We start from the raw sequence: 23,928 nt of genomic DNA on the forward strand, positions 1-23,928 counted from the left end.
TTTGGTGGGTTTTCATCGGTGTGAGTGTCTGGTATTCCGTCCGTATAATTTATATACACTGATAGAACGTGTAATTTATGTAAATATGTATATGCAGCAGTGAGTTACATTCACTTAACTTACAGGGAGAAGATACGTTACCTCGGAGGGTGAACATGGCAGACAAATAGAGCACTTACTCTGTCATGTTCATAATGCTCGGGGCGGTCGGGTAGCCTAGTGGTTAAAGCGTTCGCTCGTCACGACGAAAACCCGGATTCGATTCCCGACATGGGTACAATGTGTGAAGCCCATTTCTGGTGTCCCCCGCCGTGATGTTGCTGGAATATTGCCAAAAGCGGCGTAAAACCATACTCACTCACTCACTCACTCATAATGCTCGATACGACGAATGCGAATTTCTATGTTCAAATAAACTTCAGATCATCAAAAGCTTCATAAATATTATCATGGAATTTAAATAATATTAAACCGTAACAGACACGTGTACCTATATTGCAGCATTGAAATTTACTGAGTGAAAAATATTTAAGAGATATTCAAGATATCCTAAACTACTTCATGAAATGAATAATTGTTGTGTACTTCCCGCACCTAAAAGAAAATATCAGTATGTACAACCATGTTGACGTATGACATCACGACCGGTAACCGGTTCACCGATAGCAGTGCGCAGGACGTTTATCTTTGTGCTAAAATACCCCCCATTTTGAACGACTTTTTTATATGGAGCCCTTATTATTATATGCATTTACATTATTATAACTAAATGCCTCATTTTGGTAAGTGGTTATATGTTATATGAGTATGTGCATCTGCCATTCATTGTTGGCAGTTTTGATGCTTTTTCCAGATTCTTATGTTTGTGCCAGAAAATGCTGCCGTGTCATACGATATACTTTTGTAAAATACAGCTACCCTATGCAAATGGAGCAACTGTATTTTCAAACCAGCCTTGTTTGTGGTAAATATAATCTTGCAGCGTCATACCATGCTGTAGACTAACATTTAGTCTATGCTATCTTAGGTTACACAATAACCTTCTTGACTCTCAAAAAATTATTTTAAAAAATCCTTATGCTGTGTGGAATAGAGCTAGCTAGAGCTTGCTGGAATTGCTTTTGTATACGTTTCTAGATTGTGTTTTTTTTCCATAAAATAAATACACTCTTCAAAAAAAGAAACGCATAGTTAAAAAATAAGGATATTTATTAAGCGGATGTAAAAGTATCTACACAGAATATGCGTGAACACAATCAAATGCAATTAGACACAGTGATCGACAAAAGCATTGTCGTCATTGTCAGCATTAATTCAGTTCAGCCATTGCACATGTGTAGCCACAAGGGGGCGTCATGGTCAGTACCTGATCACACCACCTCTTGCAGTCGTCACTGCTCGACACCTCCTTGGCACAGATTGCACAAGTCGTCGGATTTTTTCGTGGGGAATTCTTCGCCATTCCTCCTGTAAGGCGTTGGCGAGTTGTGCCAATGTGTGGGGACGCTGGTGACGTTGACGGACGCATCGATCAAGTTCGTCCCACAAATGTTCAGTCGGGTTGAGATCAGGCGATTTGGACGGGCATGGAAGGACATTGATGTTCTCATTAACAAGGAAATTAACTGTTGCACGTGCTGTGTGGAGCCGAGCGTTGTCATGTTGGAACAGCTCCCTCTGGCGGCCCAAAGTTGGGAGGAGGTGAGGACGCAGAATTTGGTCTATGTATCGGTTTGCTGTAAGATTGCCTTGGACAACCACTAACTGTGATCTACCCGTGTAGGATATGGCTCCCCACACCATGACACTCCCTCCACCACATCGGTCCACCTGTCGAACGCAGTTAGGCGCAAAACGTTCATGTCGACGTCGGTATGTACACGTTGGGAAAAAAAATCTATGCAAAAAGATTCAGAGTGACAAAACACTCTCCACAAGACTGTATGACAAGAGGGATGACTTCAACTTTCAAATAGTCAACTTTCCCTCCTTTTCAGTTTCAGCCCTTGCCGTCTCCATGTCGCAAATTTTGAGGTACAATCGAACATGCTCTTCAACCCAGATTTCATACAACTCTTACTCAAAAGTTGTTTGATCAAGCTAGGTTACATCATTCAAGGCTTCAGAAAATCTTTTTAAAAGTTTTATGGTTGGCACGAGGAGGCCATTTCCAAATTTGACGCATCAGTGACAAGAATGATGTCCGATGCAATTCCCCATTTTGACTTTTACTGTATGTTCCAGTGTGTTTTATTCAGGTGAACATCTGAACATGTGTTTGTGACGGGTGCTCACCTGGTTTCATTACTATTTGATAGTGATTCATAAACACACGCTCATGATACAGTCGGAATCGTACAATGGTTTGAGAAACCGTACAATCAAATCTGCTTTCGATAGAGATTTCTTATAAATATGGAAAAGAGTTTTGACGTTTTATTCGTAATGCGCGGAGGAGCGCAAGCGCTTTTGGGCAGGCAAACCAGTCTAAACCTGGTGCAGTTAAAGGGAGGTAACTCTATCAAGGAGTTGGCCAGGTAAACAAAATGGCAGAAATCCATTTAGTGCCAGTACGTCTTGTACGTGGTCAAACTTGTGCATTGTGTTCCTCTTTCATATTCCGAAAGTCGTATCGTTCACTCCAGTCAGAAAAATCTGCAGTATACCGAAAATATCTGCAGCAGTTGGATATGAAAATCGAAGGACTTATCTGTTCATGCTGTGTTAATAAAATTAACCGATTGAACAAAATCGACAATGACATTTTGACGAAAATGGATATTCTCCAAGCTGCAAGACAAGAGCTGATAAAAGAACTTTACGAATCACACTACAAGGAAACGTACACGCCAATGACAGAAGAACAGACAACTGAAAACACCTGCAAAGATGATGATCAGTCATGAATTTAGAACTAGAAGTCAATCAGTTTGTCATCTCATTTTCTCAAAAGGTCTGAACCATAAGCGAAATCAAGTTTATGCTATGACATGAGGGTCCTATGTTTTGATGAAATCTTTCTAATGCAAGAGCAGATAACGATTTTGCAATCACCAGTCCTAGCAAGCAAAGGTTCAGGCTGGCACAGACACAATAGAAGTAACTTCAAAGCAAGCTTGGAAGTAACAGGTAAAGCAGGCACTGACAGTCATGGCAGAGGTAACAGCTGAGGCAGACACGGACAGCCATGGCAGAAGTAACAGCTACAGCAGGCACTGACAGTCATGGCAGAGGTAACAGCTGAGGCAGACACGGACAGCCATGGCAGAAGTAACAGCTACAGCAGGCACTGACAGTCATGGCAGAGGTAACAGCTGAGGCAGACACGGACAGCCATGGCAGAAGTAACAGCTACAGCAGGCACTGACAGCCATGGCAGAGGTAACAGCTGAGGCAGACACGGACAGCCATGGCAGAAGTAACAGCTACAGCAGGCACTGACAGTCATGGCAGAGGTAACAGCTGAGGCAGACACGGACAGCCATGGCAGAAGTAACAGCTACAGCAGGCACTGACAGTCATGGCAGAAGTAACAGCTACAGCAGGCACTGACAGCCATGGCAGAAGTAACAGCTACAGCAGGCACTGACAGTCATGGCAGAGGTAACAGCTGAGGCAGACACGGACAGCCATGGCAGAAGTAACAGCTACAGCAGGCACTGACAGCCATGGCAGAAGTAACAGCTACAGCAGGCACTGACAGCCATGGCAGAAGTAACAGCTACAGCAGGCACTGACAGCCATGGCAGAAGTAACAGCTACAGCAGGCACTGACAGCCATGGCAGAGGTAACAGCTGAGGCAGACACGGACAGCCATGGCAGAGGTAACAGCTACAGCAGGCACTGACAGCCATGGCAGAGGTAACAGCTGAGGCAGACACGGACAGCCATGGCAGAAGTAACAGCTACAGCAGGCACTGACAGTCATGGCAGAGGTAACAGCTGAGGCAGACACGGACAGCCATGGCAGAAGTAACAGCTACAGCAGGCACTGACAGCCATGGCAGAGGTAACAGCTGAGGCAGACACGGACAGCCATGGCAGAAGTAACAGCTACAGCAGGCACTGACAGTCATGGCAGAGGTAACAGCTGAGGCAGACACGGACAGCCATGGCAGAAGTAACAGCTACAGCAGGCACTGACTGCCATGGCAGAGGTAACAGCTGAGGCAGACACGGACAGCCATGGCAGAAGTAACAGCTACAGCAGGCACTGACAGTCATGGCAGAGGTAACAGCTGAGGCAGACACGGACAGCCATGGCAGAAGTAACAGCTACAGCAGGCACTGACAGTCATGGCAGAGGTAACAGCTGAGGCAGACACGGACAGCCATGGCAGAAGTAACAGCTGCAGCAGGCACTGACAGCCATGGCAGAGGTAACAGCTGAGGCAGACACGGACAGCCATGGCAGAGGTAACAGCTGAGGCAGACACGGACAGCCATGGCAGAAGTAACAGCTACAGCAGGCACTGACAGCCATGGCAGAGGTAACAGCTGAGGCAGACACGGACAGCCATGGCAGAGGTAACAGCTGAGGCAGACATGGTAGAAGTAACAGCTACAGCAGGCACTGACAGTCATGGCAGAGGTAACAGCTGAGGCAGACACAGACAGCCATGGCAGAGGTAACAGCTAAAGCAGGCACTGACAGTCATGGCAGAGGTAACTGTTGAGGCAGACACAGACAGCCATGCCAGAAGTAACAGCTTAAGCTGGCACAGTCATGACAAGCTGGCACAGGATGTCATTGCTAGGACTATAACCATGCACTTTGTAATGATTCAGTTTGTATCTGTTATGTAAAGGTTGCAATACAACACTTGAAAAACTTGCCATTGGGGGACGGGCTATATCCTGCAAATGGTCCCATTGTTAATCTAGGTCCATGCAGTCACTGTTATTAGTGAATCTGTGACATTGTTTCTCTGCTGTCTTGGAAACTAAAGGGTATCTATGGTATTCTTCAATCCTATACAACACCTTAATCTCTAACCCTCACTGTTTTGATTTTGTAACTATAGAAACAGCAAGACTGATGTACATCATGACATTTGAGTTACCATGCAGACTTCATGTTGTTTGAATGGCTCGAAGTTGTGTAAGGACTGCTGCTGTTGCTACTAGCTTACGTGGGCCTAGTCCCTCTTCAGTGAATAGTATTCAACTATGGGAATGACTAAGAAACCCAACCGTGACATATTGAGTGAACTTGAGAGTCAAACTAACAATGGTTCGAGAATTCTTGTGCATAACATCAGAAAATAGTATTTGACACTTCATTTTCATACTTAATAACATGTTCTATTTATAATTTGTAACCTGTATAGAATACTAAGAATGACATACCATGTCCTGCTAGGATACTCATAATGTGGCACAACTTCGCAGAACACCTAGTCTTCATTGTAATGACAAGCTGTCATTGTATTTATTAGTTTTTCTAGTCAACAATGTAGGGCAATATTCACCAGTTGATGATTTCAGGTATTTTTATCTAGTCATTCATTAATGATATGTTCAAAGTAAACATGGTAAATCACAGTTAAAACAAAAAAATAAGAAATGTTAGACGTTTCACCGGACAATGTAAATAGATCAGGATACTTGATTGTATATGCTTATGACTAATATTCAGTCTCTTTGTCCAACAATAGCATAAGGAACTAACTTTGATCATGAGAAGATAGCACCATGTATCATGAATGTACATTTCAGTAACATGAATGTACATTTCAGTAACATGAATGTACATTTCAGTAACATGAATGTACATTTCAGTAACATGAATGTACATTTCAGATGCAGATGGGGAAAACGTTATATAATATGACATTTTCCTGAGTCAGCAATCAGGCCAGATATAGGCTACTGAATATTTACCGTTAGTAATTCACTATGACGTAAGATTTGAAGTATTTATAGAAACGTACCTGTTACCCTGAATGGAATAAATAAATATAATATGATACATTAGCATGTTCTTCATTTTAACTTCAGCATTGAGATTATGACAAGGATCCAGCAATATCACAGCAGGGACACCAGAAATGGGCTTCACACATTTTACGCATGTGGGGAATCGAACCCGGGTCTTTGGCATGATGAGCGAACACTTTACCAACTGGGCTACACCCCTCACACATTGCAACAACCAAATCTGCATGTTAGTTAAGTTATGATTGTTGTGTGTTGGTTGTTTAATGCTGCATTCAGCAATAGTCAAATCACACGACCCTGTGATTGACATCATGAGTATGCAACTTGGATCGATGACATGCACATCTTCCAATTCACAGAGCCTGAGCACCCAATTCATTTTGTTTCCTCTTACACCAAGCTTTGGTTGCTGGGGGCCGATATTCTTACCTGGAATCCCCAGTGGCCAGCTTATATGATTAACATGAGGTGCTTGTGACCTTTTGGTTCCCGTTGTCCCCCAGAGTATGCATGCTTCATAAACACTTCAACATTAAAATAACCATAATGTCTATGTTTGCATTGAATCATTTCTTATCACATCTGTGTGGTTCAATGAAATATTTTGAACATATAAAATATGTACCCAGTTCGGCATATTATGACACATCAGATATCAAGGCATATCATGTCAGTCTGTAAATAACTGTCTGGACAAGCAAACCAGTGACTGAGACAATGAGCAACAATCCACGCCATCCAGTAATGATGACCCGCAATCTGTCAACTCGCAGAGCCTGATAACCTTTTGTCATCTGTGAAGACCAGCAATGGCGTCCTGGGACCTGTTCCACAAAGTGATTCTTGGGACTACGATTATCACATTAAAGTAAGGGAGTTACGATCGTCTTTGCACTACAATTGACATGTTAATTTATGGGATTTACGATCGTCTTTGCGCTACGATTATCATGTTTATGTATGGGAGTTACGATTGTCTTTGCACTACGATTATTATGTTAAAGTATGGGAGTTACGATCGTCTTTGCACTGTTAATGTATGGGAGTTACGATCGTCTTTGCACTACGATTATCATGTTTATGTATGGGAGTTACGATCGTCTTTGCACTAAGATTATCGTGTAAATGTATGGGAGTTACGATCGTCTTTGCACTACGATTATCATGTTAATGTATGAGAGTTACGATCATCTTTGCACTGTTAATGTATGGGAGTAACAATCGTCTTTGCACTACGATTATTATGTTAATGTGTGGGAGTTACGATCATCTTTGCACTACAATTATCATGTTTATGGATGGGAGTTACGATTGTCTTTGCACTACGATTATTATGTTAATGTATGGGAGTTACGATCATCTTTGCACTACAATTATCATGTTAATGTATGGGAGTTACGATCGTCTTTGCACTACGATTATCATGTTTATGTATGGGAGTTACGATTGTCTTTTCACTACAATAATAATGTTAATGTATGGGAGTTACGATCGTCTTTGCACTCCGATTTACATGTTAATGTATGGGAGTTACGATCATCTTTGCAATGTTAACGTATGGGAGTTCAATCGTCTTTGCACTAGATTATCATGTAAATGTATGGGAGTTACGATCGTCTTTGCACTACGATTATCATGTAAATGTATGGGAGTTACGATCGTCTTTGCACTACGATTATCATGTTAATGTATGGGAGTAACGATCGTCTTTGCACTACGATTATCGTGTTAATGTATTGGAGTTCGCTGTATGTGCCTGATGACTTATTCTAATCTAGCTGCCCAAAGGAGTGCAGTGTAGAAATATAACCATATCTAAAGTGGTGTAGTATAAATAGTAAGCACAGGTTTGGTTGCTTCTTAGGGACTGTAAGAGGTTATTAGCCAAGTGTGTTTGCGTATCGTAAATATATAATAGGAATACAAAAAATGTAAAACCATACATACGATACGGAAATACTCTGGTACCATTGCTTGTGATACCAAAGGTACCATGCAATGGAACCAAGGTTGATCATATATTGGCTGGTGCTATTTATGCAATAAACTTGGATCACGATCAGATACATATGCAAACATTCTATCCCACTAAGAACTGCTTTCAAGGTTCCTACATTGCTGGAATGCCTTCTTTATCGATAAACTGTAAAGCAACATTGCCAGTATGATAGGTTAGATAGGATTTCACAATGTGTTGATGTGTTTCTGTAAACAAAAATAGCTGAAAGTCATTTGCACTATATAATACATTGGGTTGTGAATATTGTCTTCATATGCGATAACTAAAGCTACTTCATTGAGTGGAATTACATTATACATTATTGGGGGCACGGTTGGCCCAGTCGTGTAAGGCGCCGCGATTAGCTGTGCAGAGTTGTGTCCCTTGGTCACGCCAGAATCCTATGATTGTGGGTTCGAATCCGGGTTCGCCCCGATTATGTTAAACCCAACTCACTCACACACATTATTTTAGGAATGACATGATAAAAAGGTTATTTTCACACTGTTACAACAGCTCTGTGTCTGACAAAAACCTTGGATACTGTTGACCAAGTACAGGTACAGATGTTTTTGGAACCTGTACCTCCCAAGCAGCAGACGAGCACCCTGTCCTACTTCCTACTCACAAAATCAGTTAATATTTAATTAGGGGGCACTGGTGGCCCAGTCGTCTAAGGCACCGCAATTTGCTGTGCAGAATTGTGTCCCTTGTGTACGCCAGAAACCTATGATTGTGGATTCGAATCCCAGTTCACCAAGATTTTGTTTCTAGGTTTGTCAGCACCAGACCCGTGCTCGTTGGTTTCACCGAAGTGGTTAATGTCTGAGACCTGCATCACTTTTGGCTTTCCTCCAACATTAAGCTGCCACGCCGCACTGTGATATAACTGGAATAGTGTTCAAAGCGGAGTAAAAAACAAACTTACTCACTAACATTTAATCAAGCATGGGGACTGGGCAGCTATTCTGCCTTGAATCATTACTCAGCAAAATGTTATGCTTTACATATCAACAAAGACAATTAATATTGAACAAGACATGATTTATTTAGAAGTAAAATATATTAAAAACAATGTTAATAAAAACACTTGTATAACTGATAACACTGTTATCCTATGAATTGCACAGATCATGAACATGTTACAAAATCACATATATATATACATGTATTACCAATAATAAGATATAAACACAATTAACATATATCCCCAGTGTTTGAAAATGGGTCATTTCATTGTTATCCACAACAGATGAAAATGTTTAAATAAAAATTCAGTTAAATAAAGTTCATATAGTTCAGATTCATTAATATCATTGAAAGTAAGATATACCCAACAACAAAAACTGAAGCATGTAACCATGGTAACTCAGAAGTACTCTTTCTCTGAAGATTTCTGATATTAATTTGGGCTGAACATGGACTTCATCATGTTCAGATTTCTAAAGAGTTATATTTTCTTCAACATTCAAATCTGACACAAAACGATCCAATTCAAAGTCTGGTTTCTATCTTGACCCATAAGCAATGTACCAGAGAGTGAATGTGAGAGAAACACCGAAGTGTCACTGTTTTTACCCTAATACACATGAGAACAGCATTAGGTATGTTGTGCGTTCTGAAGCCATTATTAGAGCTAATATCATTGTTTAATACCACACATTTTTAGTTGAATGGATGTGACCACTTAAGCTGTTGAGTATCTACTGGTATCTGTCACTCATAAAAGTGTTGAGAACATATCCAAAGACTGCCATGGATGTTTAATTTAATGACTGTTTCAGGAACAGCAATAACTATATTTACAATTACTGGCATTTTCATCATCATTTCAAGCCATGTCTTTACATGCACATTAACAAACATTCAAACTCTAAAGAACCCTGTGAGTTTCTGCTGACCTTTGACCTGAGGCAGGAGTTGTCGACGGCAACCCTTCTTGGAAGTTGAAGCTTTTTTCTTCCGAGAGCCTGTTGGTTGTGACAAACTTGGTTGAGATAAACTGGGTTGAGATAACGTGTCATCTGTGGTCTTGGTGTTCTTGCTCACTTTGTCGGATATCTTTCTCTTCTTGGCCGGTTGATCAGACTTAAGGGGGGGCCTTGAGCAGAGGTTCTCCTTGTCCAGAGAGGCGCAGGTCCCTTGCTTCTTGGCAGGAGGCACTCCCAGCAGGATCTGGGCCGTGTCCGGGCCTGCATGGACAACTGTTTTACTGAAACCAAGATATAGAGTAACTACCAACAGTGGTCTTACAAGCTGCAACTCCCATTGCAGTGTTGTATCCCTTGACTGTGACAGGATCAGCAGCTTATAGGTGGGACTGCCTGAATTGTCTTGATCATGTTCCTTAGTTTGTAACAAGGGTGATATAATCCTTGTTTGACTAACATCAGTTTGGATTTCTACCGACATTAAAACTGCCATGACAGGTACCTGGATACCTTTCTAAGTTCTTGTTATACTCAAACTACTGGAAATAAACTTGAAAACCGTCAATTCGTCAACCACAAGAGCAAGATTTTGAAATGTTGTAAAGGTTGCTGTTTGAGTGAGAGTGGAGTGGGCAAGTATAATTTTACGTTGCTTTTAGCAATATTGCAACAACATCACAGCAGGGGTCACCTAGCCTTCAGACATTGTATGTGGGGAACCAAACCTAGTCCTTCGGGTTGACGAGTACACACTTAAACCACAAAGCTATCCCATCATCCAAATAACTGCTTGAAGTGTCATCACTAACTTGTCATTCCACAACTGTCAAGCACCACACACTTGTGCTGACTGACATCTCACCTTGGAAACACAATGACAGAATTCAGCTGTTTCCGGGTCAACTTTTCCCCACATGGCAAGATAACTTCAGAACTTTCCTAAAAGAAAAAACCCATATGTAATGTGTTTCTGCATTAAGGCCAAACATTAACAGATAAAGAGAAAATATTTCATATATATACTGCAATAATGTTATGACATTGGATAATATATACAGTATTTATTATCAGAACAAAATGTCCATAATAACCCCAAAGCAATCTGCAAACGAGGCCTCTATCTTCAAAATGTTCTGATTATCCACCAGATTCTCTAGATCTCCAGGGTTCTCATTTCGGTAAACCTACACTAACCCCTGGATTCATTCCCATGGTTCTCTAATCTCAGATTACCTGCTCTTGATTTTCATTAATATTTTAACAACCAATCAAATGTCGAGAAAAGGGAAATGGGTAAGAGAGGTGTACATACTTTCCATCAAAAAGATTTCTTTTGCAGGTCAGTTAGTTTTTCAATGTTGAATTTCTAGCAAACTATCGTAATCAATGGACTGGCCATGTTGTTGATACTGGCCATGTTGTTGACATCGTGAACCCAACATTGAGGCTGGTGTGTAACTCGGTTCATAACTGATTGGAATGTTAGTTGAGTAGAGTAGCACATCAAATAGGCTAATGAAAATCAAGGGCGGGTAATTTGAGATCGCAAGAACCAAGGGAATGGATCCAGGTGTTATTACTGTGCCGACATAGAGGATGAGACCAGAGAAGTCTGGTCAAGTGATATGTTTGTGGCAGACAAGTGACGCAGTGTGATAACAGTATAACCATGTTATCACAATGTTACTTAGAACATAGCTATATACACCAGGCTCACTTCATGTTAGTAACTATTATATTCCTTGCAGCAATACTCAGCTAGTGTTTCACAAGGACTTACATAAGCCCTGATGTTGGTCCTGTCCGACAGTCCGGTGACATCAGGCTTGTCATGGCTGTCCTCTTCCATGGCAACCATATCGGGAGACCTGTCACAGGAGAATGCCATTGAACACACGTACAGTACAAGTTACATCATTCCATCAGTCACATAATCCTTGCTTATCCAGGGTATTATATCTCCATTCTGTTAGGATAAATACCCTGGACCCGTTGCCATCATCAGTTTTGTTTCAGAAGTGAAGTCTCAATCTCTCCTATCTCTTAACAAATTAACAAACAAACAAACAAACAAACAAACATAACACAGAATTGTTCTCGCGTGTGAGAAATTTGATTCGATGACACTTTTTAGCACCATGCAATTTTTATTCATGCTCAAAACAACGCGATGGTGGTGAATGGGTCCAGGTTATGTAGCTATCATACCAGAATGATGATCTAATACATTTAATATACACTGGATTAACAAGGATACATTGATGTTGAAACAAGATGTTTTCAGATCCATTGAACTTTGTTCGTTTGTTTGTTGTTTATTGCAAAACTTGCAAAAATATTCCAGCCATATGACAGCGGTCTGTAAATAATCGAGTCTGGACCAAACTATCCATTGATTGACATCAGGAGCATCTATCCACGCAATTGGGATATGATGACATGCATCAAACAAGTCAACGAACCAGACCACCGGATCCCAATAGTCGCCTCTTACGGCAAGCATAGGTTGCTGAAGACCTATTTCTAACCTGGATCTTCACAGGTTTTAACTTTGGAATTCATTTTGAGATCCTATCAATAAGATGACAATGTTCTTATTGTTTATGATTTCAGAGTAAATATAAATGCAAATAGTGATCATATTCTACTGGTATGTTATCGCTAGATGAAGATTTATGGTTTTATCTTAAATCTGCTCAACTGTATAAAGAGATATGAAAACGTCTATATTTGTGTTCATCAACAGATATAGAAAGACTCAATGTTATCATTAAGTTGGTAACTTGTGAGAGTGAGTGGGTGTAGTTTATAGCAATATCATAGCTGGGGGCACAAGAAATAGGCTTGCCACATGGTACCCATGTGGGGAATTAAACCAGGGCCGTTGGCCTGACAAGAGAACACTTTAAAGGGACAGTACATCAACGGTTCTTTGTGTTTTTAAATCATGCATGAAATATTTTCCTAGTTTGACATCACATGCCCAATTCAATTCTCAAAACAAAACAACAGAGCTCCGCACAGTGAAGCCAACAACTCAAGCACTGGGCAGAGTAAACTGTCTTGTTTTCTAATAGAGGCAAACTGAAGGGAAAGATTGTGTTACAAAATACTAATTGCCAGCTTGATTTGATTAGAAGCCAATTTTTATCAAAGCCAAGATTACAATATAAATAGGCTTGGGTAGGTATGAAGCCAATCTCTCTCCTACCCAGGATAGTGTGTAAAGCTATACTGTCATGCACCGCAATGTCGCAGTTGGAGTTGTATATCTCCAATGGAAAAACAGCAGTGTAAGCTTGGAGGTCATCGGCTATTTTGTACAAACATTGCTTCAGAACAGTTGACGATGTGTCCCTTTAACCACTTGATTAACCAGCCCCTATGTAAGAACAAGGGGCATGAGATGAGTTGCTGTGCTCTACGATACATGGAAACAGTCTGAGATACCTGAACTGTGACATGAGGCAAGGGACTCTGGTGGGAGTGGTGGGGTTCAGAGCCATGTCACTGAGGAACAGCTCACAGGAGTTGTCTCCCCCTTGGCTACTGGCCATTTTGTCCAGCAACAGCTTGATAACTCTCAGAGTCTGTCGTCCTATCAAGGATCCTCCTTCTGATGCGGGCTGAAAGATGAGTAAGTAGAATAAATTCCAAACATTTACCTTTCGTAGGAACACATCGAATATCCCATCACTGGTTGTATTTAATAATATTGTTTATCATATAATGCAAAGCTTTCCTCCACATTCATTGGTCCAGAAGCGGTCACGTGTCATCTGACAGAAACACATGCTGATTCAAAGGCAGGTCTGATAATTTACAGTACTGACTTGAGTTACTAAAATTAGAATGGGAATTATGGTTTCCCCAAAACTAAGCCAATCAGATATGTCCATTTAATGAAACCTCTTAATGTTATTTTAGCATAGGTTGGTATGTTGAATCGGCCTTTCTTTTATGGACCTGAAGAAAGCAGGGTTTGACTTAAGGAACTTGATCTAACTAAATATGTGACCAGATACATTGTGTATTAGGAAGTTTCAAACCTTTTTAATAGTGTTTATGCCCTATGAAATATATAACTTCACGAAAATAGGCCTCAATGTAAGTATTGTGATAGATTGAAAACATCGATATTTTGGTTTACATTTCCAATTCTTATTTCAATGGTCCCTTGAGTTTGTTATATTCAAGCTGTTCTGTATTTGAGCATATTAGTGATAAGGCCTGGCCGATTAACTTGGGTACTCAGGTCGGATGGGTACTGAGTAGGACCCGGGTACCCACAGGACTCAATGGCAAATATTATCAGAAAATCTATGGTTACACTATAAGTGATAAATGTTCACATTCCTTCTGACTTTATATGTTGCATAAAGATATAACTTCAGTCACCTTCAGTGTATACACGATCAGATCGGTTTATACGTGTATCTAAATACATTTTGTCAGGAGTACTGTCAAATGTTTCCCAATCGGACATTTTGTATCTATTTCTTGAGACCTACAGCGGACACCCAGGTATGGTCAGGTAATAGGGGGTTGGGTACGCAGGGAATAAATTTGGACTCATCCCAGCCCCAATTTGAGACCTTGTTTGGAGTGTGCGCCGTCCTAGTCTCGAGGTCTCGAACAATCTGAGAGATGCAGTCGTAAAGATGCTCTGTCACCCGCTCTACTTCCTCCATCTTCAGCTTCAGCAGCTTACACTTGACCAGTCGGTTCTTCACCACATTTAGGATGCGGCGACACGCAGACCTGAGATGGCCACATCATATTAGTAAAACTTTAGAAGAGAATTTATACTACAAAGTACAAACGTTGTGCCATGGAACTATTGAATGGTCACTCATCTGCACCTGATCTATGTATCAACTGATTAAAAACCAGATAAGAATTCTCTGAGAAAAGTTTTCAGACACATAATAGCTGGGATAATTCTTGCAAACTTTCGAGTTTAAAGACTTTGTTTTAGAGATGTAGAACATTTTTGTTTGTTTGTCGTTGAACGCAGCACTCAGCAATATTTCAGCTTATGACGTTAGTCTGTAAATAATTGAGAGTCTGGACCAGACAATACAGTGATTGACATCATCAGCATTATCCATGCAACTAGGATACAATGACCTGCATCAACCAAGTTAGTGAGCCTGACCACCCGATCCCTATCCTGTTAGTCGCCTCAAGCATAGTCGCCTTTTATTGCAAGAATGGGCTGCTGAAGAACTATCCTCCCCGGATTGTCGATGTAAAAGTATATGAGGTGAAAACGGGTCTAATGTTGCATTCAAGAATATTTTCCTTATATAGCAAAGTGCATGCATATGTGTGGCTGCTTGTACTACTCCAGATTCATTGCACTGGCTTTGAGACAGCCAGTCCTTTATGCCATTAATGCTGAGTGCCAGACAGGGTAACAAAAAGTACCATCTTCAACATCCTTTGATATGATGTGGCCAGGGTATTGAACCTCCAACCTTCTACAATATGTGGCAGACGCTCTATCCACTAGACCAAGGTGGTGGTTGAAAGTTGACAATGCACCACACCTTAAGCATACTTAAACCAAAAGTTCAAGTGAGCTCAAAAACCAATGGGTCACTTCCCTTCCATTTTTAAATTGGAAGGGAAGAAAAAAATGTTCCATTAATAATAATCTAATACCGTTTGTGAATCAGCAAATGAGTAAAGCAATTAACAGCCGACCTGATATCTGGATCTTCTTCTGCAACAGTCAGCAGCTTCTGTACCAGGTCTACCAGCTCCCCGAGACCCTTGACATGCTGGTTGAGGGGACACTCCGCATCCGGGGCATAGCCCTTCCCTCCAAGTCGGATACGCATCAGGAAAGACATGGCAGTCTGAAAGAGCATTCTCCCTTGTTTAGCTGTTGTTTCAGCTTGTATAGAAATTAGCATGAGTGAGTGAGTGAGTTTGCGTTAATGACACTTAACAACAGTATTCCATCACCTTGGTGAGGAGGAAAGCCCAAAGTGAGTGAGTGAGTGAGTGAGTGAGTGAGTGAGTGGTTTTACGCCTCTTTTAGCAATATTCCAGCGGACACTAGAAATGGCTTTCACACATTGTACCCATGTTGAGAATCGAATCCGAGTCTTCGGCGTGATGAGCAAACGCTTTAACCACTAGGCTACCTGACCGCCCCTTACAGCCCAAAATGATGCAGATTAGAGGAGGGGTAACTCAGTACACAGGACAGGTGAGTAGGACCTGGGTACCCACAGGGCTACCTGGACCCATGGCAAGTCATGTGATATATTTTGAATGACAATAACAATAAAACTCCATGGTTTCCAGTGGTAGAAACTAATTTTAGTCCAATAGTCCTTACAAAGATAACATATAGCAAAACCATGGCACATTTCTACCAGTCCTTAAAATATAATACCTTAACTATTGGGCAGTTTGGCTAAGACTACAGGGCCAGTAGCAATTTCTAATATTGGTTAATTTAGAAGTTGCTAATGTTCGCATTTCTTTTTAAGTGTCATATTTTTTAGTAAAGAGCAAGCTTCGGTCAACTTCAATGTATGCATGACCAGATTGTTTTACATGCGTATCTAAATAGATTTTGCCACGGCACCAGTTCCCAATTGCACATTTTAACCAACTCTTGAGATCTACAACGCCTACCAGGGGTTTATTAGGTAATAGGGGTCAGGTTCCCATGTAGTAAATCTGGGCTCATTCCAGCCCTAATGCAGGTCTTTGACAATTTCCACTTTGGGTGAAAAAAATGTACATGGGTTTGGAGCTGAGAAACCTGGAAAAATAATCAGGATGAAAGTGGGATCCAAACCCATGAGCATAGGTTCCTGACATGCCCAAGGGAAGCAACCCTGTACAGTGATTTCCAGTCCCACAGACAACTGGGCCATCAGTGCAGGTGAGTCAGCCCTTCAGAACTCACCTGGAACATGGACATGTTTTTCCGCTTGGCCTCGTGTTTTAGAGCAGTGAAAGCATGGTGATCCAGCTCCCGGTCTGGTACGTTGAAGATGCGGGCAAGAGCCAGCTCACTGCGGGAGTTCACCAGGATGTGGAGGTACGCCAACAGCACTCGGTGGGTGAACACCTGCAACAGGGGATGACATGAGTTACCTCCCTTTGTGTACAACCAATGTCTGAATGTTTGTGAGTTGGGTGAGGTGAAATGGGGTTGAACGTCGTGTCCAAGATTACTGCACTTATATAGCGATGTGCATGTACGTGTGTGTTTGTGTTGTTGCTTGTACTAGTCCGGACTGATGCCGATTTATAATGCTAGCTCACTGAGATACCATGCCGCAGTTTAACATGAATACCCCACTCAGACACTCAGTCCGTGTTTTAGCCCCTTAATGCCGAGCGCCAGACAGGGTAACAACAAGTACCATCTCTTAGCGTCTTTTGGTATTGTGCAGCCATGGACCAAACCCTGGACCTTATGCTCTTTGGGCAGACGCTCTACCTATAGATCACAGAGGTGGTCTGTGAGTTGTGTGAATATCTTATATATCGCGGTATATTAGTCATCAGCTTGGTGTAGGGGAAAAACTGAAGTGATGCTGGTCTAGGAGTGTTTGTAGTGTTACCACTTGGGTGAAGCCCTATGGTCCTCTGAGTGAATCTGGGATTTGAACCTACGACTAAGGTATGCAACACCAGGGCACGAAAAATCCACTCGTCCTCATGTAGCAGTATGTGCAGGAAAGAAGTGAAGAAACACTTGTCCTACTGGGCAAGTACATTTATTTCAATCGTATCAATTCATCTCTAATCGATTTCAATAAAATATGCAGCATAACTTCGAACCTAAAATAGTTTTCATTTCTTGTACGTTCGTGGTAATAATGAAATGCATGTAGCTTATATAATAAATAGAAGGCATACTTGGCAACTGTCTTCAAATGTGAGGTTGCACAGCAGGTCTTGAAACTATTTTTTAAAGGGATGCAATATATTTATTTTTGTTGTAAGCAACTCGTTTCTGATTCTCCATTGTCAAAGCAAAAGTGAATGATTTTGAGAGGTAATGTCTGTTTTAATAGGTAATGGTGGGGTTGACAAGAAAACACATGATTGAAATGACTATTTTAAAAAAAAAAATACTATGACCGTTAACAACAAAAATGAATGTTCATGACTAAATGACTGAATTGGCGGGATTGAATGTAGCTGGCAGTGATTGAATGATTTTGTACTGTCTGCCATGAATACCCACAACGCAAAGGTTAATTACAGAAAATGGTAATAATAACTAAGAACAATACTGTATGAAATTTAATAGGGAAAGTGAAAATATAGCATGACAAGTACAATATAATATCTACTTGCCCTGCAGGACAAATTGGATTTCAGAAATTTTTCGAGACCTGAGTTCATCGGTGAAAAGTGGCTTGCTGCGTCTGAAGAAAATGGGCCACCAGTGTCGCCATCAGATTAATTGTATTCTGAACAAGAACAAATGAATGTGTGTGTGAGCAGATTTCCTGAGTGTGAAACCATTACAAAATATGGGCTTCGTATGGGTTTTTATAAACCTGGTTATATTGCCCAACATGGATGACAACAAATTTGACTCTACCTTGTCGCATGTTTGGTTGAGCCAACATATTAAATACTTACCAATAAATAACACTGTCATGACTGAAAAGAATATGAAAGGTCATCAATTCTCTAGTTCATGATTTCACCAACCTGTTGTATTGATGTTGAAGTAGGTCTTGATCCCTTAACTGGCGTTTCAACAACAAGGGGGAGTAACTCCTCCAAAGACCTATTTCGCTGACTGATGGTTTCAGTGTCTTCAGATGCACCATCATTGTACAGCTCTGTGATGTTACCATGGTTACTCCATCTACACAGCTGTCTCATCAGCAGCTTCTACAAGTGGGAAATAAACACATAATCAGGTCATAGTGAGTGGGTGAGTATGATTTTACGCCGCTTTTAGCAATATCTAGCAATATCACGGTGGTGGACACCAGAAATGGGCTTCACACAATGTACCCATGTCGGGAATCGAACCTGGGTCTTCGGTGTGAAGAGCAAACACTTTAACAACTAGGCTACCCGACCGCCCCTAATCAGGTCATAATCATTATAATGTATATAAGCCTTAGGTCAGTGATAGTTTCATTACTTACATGTTTCAAATATGTTTGTTTGTTGTTTAATGCCACACTCAACAATATTCCAGCTATATGGTGGCAGTTGGTAAATAATTTAGTCTGGACCAGACAATCCAATGATTGACATCATGAGCATCAATCTACACAATTGGGATACGATGACATGCATCAACCAACTCAGTGAGTCTGACCAACTGATCCTGTTAAGTTACCTCTTCAAAGGTAAAACAAAAATCTGAATCCTTTAATGGTGCCAGACAGCCTCTTAAATCTTCCCTCATCCCTTTGGGGGAGAAGTGGAAGTAACTGGACCGATGGACAACATAGCATGTTGGTCCTGGTGAGTTAAAAGTTGTAATTCCATTTTGACTTTTCACCAATTTTCCCATAAATTTGAGTAAGGTCAACTGAGATCCAAGTAATGAAAAGGGGTTGTCTAATATATACATGATATAAGAAAAACACTCTATCCTAAGTTCCATGTGGATGACTGTTAATCTTATAGGTTTGAAAATGTAACCCAGTTCCTTATCAGTGAACTATCTCCTATTGAAGCATACTTTTCAGACACCAATACACTGTTCCCTTGAATCAATTTTTTCAAGCCTGGAGAGTAATGGTTTTCATGTCTTTATTCTTTTTTTTATTTCTCAGGAAACATCTGAACATCATACCTCAGTTTGACCTTTTGGCACACCTAGAAACACGAGTGTAGTGCCCGCCAGGTCTCTCTGGAGCTCCGACTCTGTGGGGTCTTTGGTGAACTCTTTATCAAAGGCAGAGACGACGTCCATGATGTCCACATGTCCGCAGGCAGCCAGGAAGGAGTTGTACTGAGTCAGCAGTTCTACACAGGTCTGGGAGGACAACACTTCGTCCGGGTTCAGTTTTGCAGCAGATAGTTTCTGGTAGTATTCATAAACCTTGCTTGCTTCGGCGTCAAATGAGTCCCCTTTCTGCCAAAGAGGATCAGATTGGGACATATATGTGGTAGATGTTTGTTTATTTGTTGTTTGATGCCACACTCAGCAATATTCCAGCTATATGACGGTAGTCTGTAAATAATCGAGTCTAGACCAGACAATCCAGTAATTGACATCATGGGCATTGATCCACGCAATTGGGATACAATGACATGCATCAACCAAGTCAGCGAGCCAGACCACCGATCCTGTTAGTCGCCTCCTACGACAGGCATAGTCGCCTTTTATGGCAAGCATGGCTTGCTGAGGACCCATTCTACCCCAGATCTTTACAGGTCATATGGTTGATGTAACATCTACACCTGATATTTTATGAGTGAGTGATGCAATGCTGCAGTCGGAAATATTCAAGCTTTATCAAGGTGGCCTGTAAATAATCACCAAGCTTGGCATCTTAACCTAATCACTAGACAACCATTTCGTTCACTTGTACTCAGTATGATAAAATGGATACAAAATGGAAACAAAAGTAGTTTGTTCACTTGAGGGTCCTAATCCCTAGTCGTCTGTAGCCTCACCTCCTTGTTCATATGTGCCAGACACAGTTGTACTGCCTGAAGGCTCTCCTCCACAGACAACACAGTGACCCGGCGGCTGACCAACAGGCCATGGCTTCGACACAGTCGCGTCACATACTCTCCTACTGTTTGGTATTTCTGGATACCAGGTAACACAGAGGTAGGACATCCCGGGGAGATGAACTGGACATTCTCTTCAGATGAAAGTGAAACAGTGGTATTTGTAATACAGTTAGCAGTCATGTATTGTTCCAATCACAAATTTCATCTACCAAGTTCCATTTCTGTTTCCAACCACAGAATCGAACATGAAATATGTGATTGTTTTAAAGTCAATATACTATATTTTAACTTATAAAATTAACTTATTTTTTTCTTTGCTCGTTAATATTTTTTTTACGGATCAACTGTTTATTTTTCAAACCTATGATCATCATGAAAATTCTAACCCCGTAACATTTCACCTGATGAAGGAGTAGGCATATACCCCGAAACATAGTGTTCCTCATAATAAAGATGTCGACATCCATTAATTCTCTTCCTTACCGTAACACGGTAGTACTTATGAGCACAATATGAGCTGACACAATACATTTTTATTTTATGCTGTATTTTCAAAGGTATTCCACTTAAAATATAGTATGTTTCATCTAGAAGTAACACCTGTGCTGTTGTATTGTAAGCTCATTTGGGCAATATATTTAAATATTTTTGTTATCATGCTATATCTTATTCCATCATACATCTATTGATTAAATTCAATATGGAAAAGGGTATATCCATATGGTGATTAACCAATATTCTACCATGAATTTGGAATTTACTCGATTCTGATTGGTCAATCAGAGGCTATTAAATCACAATAAACCCCCTCTGATTGAAACAGCTGGTTTGACGGCCGCATCACCGCGGAATCTAATATTCTCAGAATAGTACTATTTTCAGTCATTGTCGGTAGGCATATTTAAATAATTATACCTACAATTACAGGTTACGAAATGCACAGATGCGGTTACTACAATATTCAAAGGATGTGTGGCAATACATTTCGTGCAGAAAAACACGACAGAAATCAACAAATTTTGTTTGTCAGTACTACTGCTGAATTAAATATTGCCTAAATATGTACTAAAATTTTCTAAAACCAATATGATAACAATTATTTCAACAATACCTGTGTCACTCTGTGCTCTGATGTATTCCTGGATGCTTGAAGTAGAGGCAATCGCCTGTGGATGTATGAATATTCTGCATGACATGTCTACTTGTCCACACCACAAACCTGAAATAAGGAAAAGAAAGTTGTAATTAAGTCCACAAGTCATATATAATGATAGTTGAACACATCACTGGCCATATCAATCTAAACTACAACATATTTCTGGTAAGGATGATGAAGTATTTAATGTACTTAAGCTGAAATCATGCCGTTAATCAGTGAATGTAATTGTGTCGACCACCATCTATTATTGCCACTATTTTTACCCATGCAACACTAAATTACATCCCGCTGAGATTAACATGATTAGGCCACATAAAACAAAAATGTTGCGACTTAAAACCGACAAAACATCAGACCGGCACGAAACAGCTGAATGTTTTTGTTATTCGTGCTTACTTCATTTCCGGACCCGCTCTTTTAGAGTATTTTTGGATCCTATATCTATAAATCTCTGAAAAAAAGAAGTGTTTACGACACAGTATTTACACGAAACGCGAAAAACAGGTCACAAACACCCTACAGAAAAATACAGTACCCAGCTGAACATCTTATTAAAGCTTTTTCATTCATCAACATCAACACAAAGTATGTTTGTCTACCTTTAGACTGACGAGAAGCCACGGTCGCCGTGTTCAATGAATAATAGTTGTTTTCAAAATATGCACTACGACCTGTATCGCCCAGTTATTATCCAATCAAAATACAGACCTGCAAGGGAGGTAAATCATTAAAACTCCACACACGGTCGTTTGAGAAGGACACTGTTGAGAGAGAACGAACCTTATGCTCTGCGTGCATTAGAATTTCTTGGATGTCGTGAAATGAGATATGTTTAGATTTTTATGTTCCATTGCCTTTTAATAAATAGTTCAAAAGCAGCAAGGGAATCCCTTCTTTTTAAGAAACTGAAGAACTCGCGACTTGAAAAGTATGTAGGCCTTCTTAGAGTGAGTGAGTATAGTTTTACACCGCCTTTAGCTATATTCAAACAATATCAAGTTGGGGGACACCAGAAATGGACTTCACACAAGTGGGGAATCGAACTCTGGCCTTCAGCGTGACGAGCGAACGCTTACACCACTAGGCTACCCCACAGCCCTGCAAGTTTTCCGATATTTTAGTTTCAAGGCCTGTATAAGAGACTAGAGTACATGCCAAAGTGAAAATTCAATTCAACTGACGTTGAACTATATTGGATACGAATCTTCAACATGTGTGTTTCAACGTTTATCTCAGTTCGCGTAACTAAAACCAAACTAATGAGTTGATTCTATCATAGTTTTGTTTTTCAATTGAAAATATCTTCAGTTAGCGACATTACAATATCATTAAAATCAGATCTTAGTTCTCGTTATCGCTAACCATAGCAGTAGCGAAAACTAAGATCTTATTTTGATTGAGATTGGCGATATTATATCCAAAATGAACTGTCAATGTCTTCTACCAGTGTTCATTGTACCACTTTATCTTTACACCAAATTACTCAGCCACAGAATACTGTTTACAAAGTGCTGCAGAAAGGAGTGATGGTTAAATGATCATAATCAAATTTAACAACAAGTTCCTTCAATTTTCAATTACATAAAAACACAAACTCGAGAGAGAAATACTTTCTTTTGACTATCAGTTAATTTGTATCGTCTTCAGCGTTCAGATAAAGCTAGCGTCACGGGGCTCCCAGTGGTCAATCGCTGCTCAATTATCTGTGTATAGTTGTGTCCCTTAGCCGCACCAGGATTCGATACTCATGGTTCCAATCCCTAAGTCACCACGCCCTCGGTATCAAAGTGTTAAACGTCTTCAACCTGTCTCCCTATGGGCTTTCCTCCCACATGAAGCTGACTTTTCTTGATATATAACTAGAGTCATGTTCAAAGACGCCCCTAGAAACTTATAATACACTGAGGTATTGCCCGTTGTCCTGTTCAGCTCGATGGTAGTTTAGACGGACGTTGTTCATTTGTCCAACTCCGTCTAGATCTGTCATTTTATTATCTGAAATTTACAAATGAAAACATGAATTGTCTCCTTTATGGCTGGCTGGTCGTCTGGTCGTGAGGTACGTGTTTAGGAGGGCGTGGCCCGACAGTATTCGACTCGACTGAAAGTCACCATTGATTGAAAGGGACCTCATCTAAGACTAGATCTGATCCTTATAGGAACACTTTCCAAAGTCATTATTTTTTCGGTAGTCTATTTA

General features: G+C 40.6%; 1 protein-coding gene across 1 annotated transcript; it reads right to left on the reverse strand.

Annotated features, from left to right (window-relative positions):
* Window positions 1-9,155: 9,155 nt before the first annotated feature.
* On the reverse strand, window positions 9,156-22,394 carry LOC139479820 (PCNA-interacting partner-like). The gene is made up of 12 exons (XM_071262706.1): window positions 22,328-22,394; window positions 21,681-21,788; window positions 20,507-20,700; window positions 19,680-19,961; window positions 18,572-18,757; window positions 16,803-16,967; window positions 15,581-15,735; window positions 14,467-14,632; window positions 13,322-13,497; window positions 11,652-11,739; window positions 10,734-10,810; window positions 9,156-10,152 (listed from the first exon to the last, which is right to left on the reverse strand). Exons 2-12 carry the CDS (start codon window positions 21,763-21,765, stop codon window positions 9,807-9,809), a joined length of 1,920 nt encoding a protein of 639 aa, XP_071118807.1. The 5' UTR covers window positions 21,766-21,788; window positions 22,328-22,394; the 3' UTR covers window positions 9,156-9,806.
* Window positions 22,395-23,928: the final 1,534 nt, after the last annotated feature.

Source organism: Haliotis cracherodii, unplaced genomic scaffold, assembly GCF_022045235.1.
Source record: "Haliotis cracherodii isolate W230 unplaced genomic scaffold, xgHalCrac1.p SCAF_4, whole genome shotgun sequence".
Lineage (NCBI taxonomy): Eukaryota > Metazoa > Mollusca > Gastropoda > Lepetellida > Haliotidae > Haliotis > Haliotis cracherodii.

Coding starts and splice junctions, on each gene's coding strand:
- LOC139479820 (XM_071262706.1), bottom strand. CDS start 21,765: ATGTCATGCAGAATATTCATACATCCACAGGCGATTGCCTCTACTTCA. Junction 20,701..21,680: donor CAGAGCACAGAGTGACACAG/GTATTGTTGAAA, acceptor TTTCATCTGAAG/AGAATGTCCAGTTCATCTCC. Junction 13,498..14,466: donor CGGCGCACACTCCAAACAAG/GTCTCAAATTGG, acceptor CTCATCTTTCAG/CCCGCATCAGAAGGAGGATC.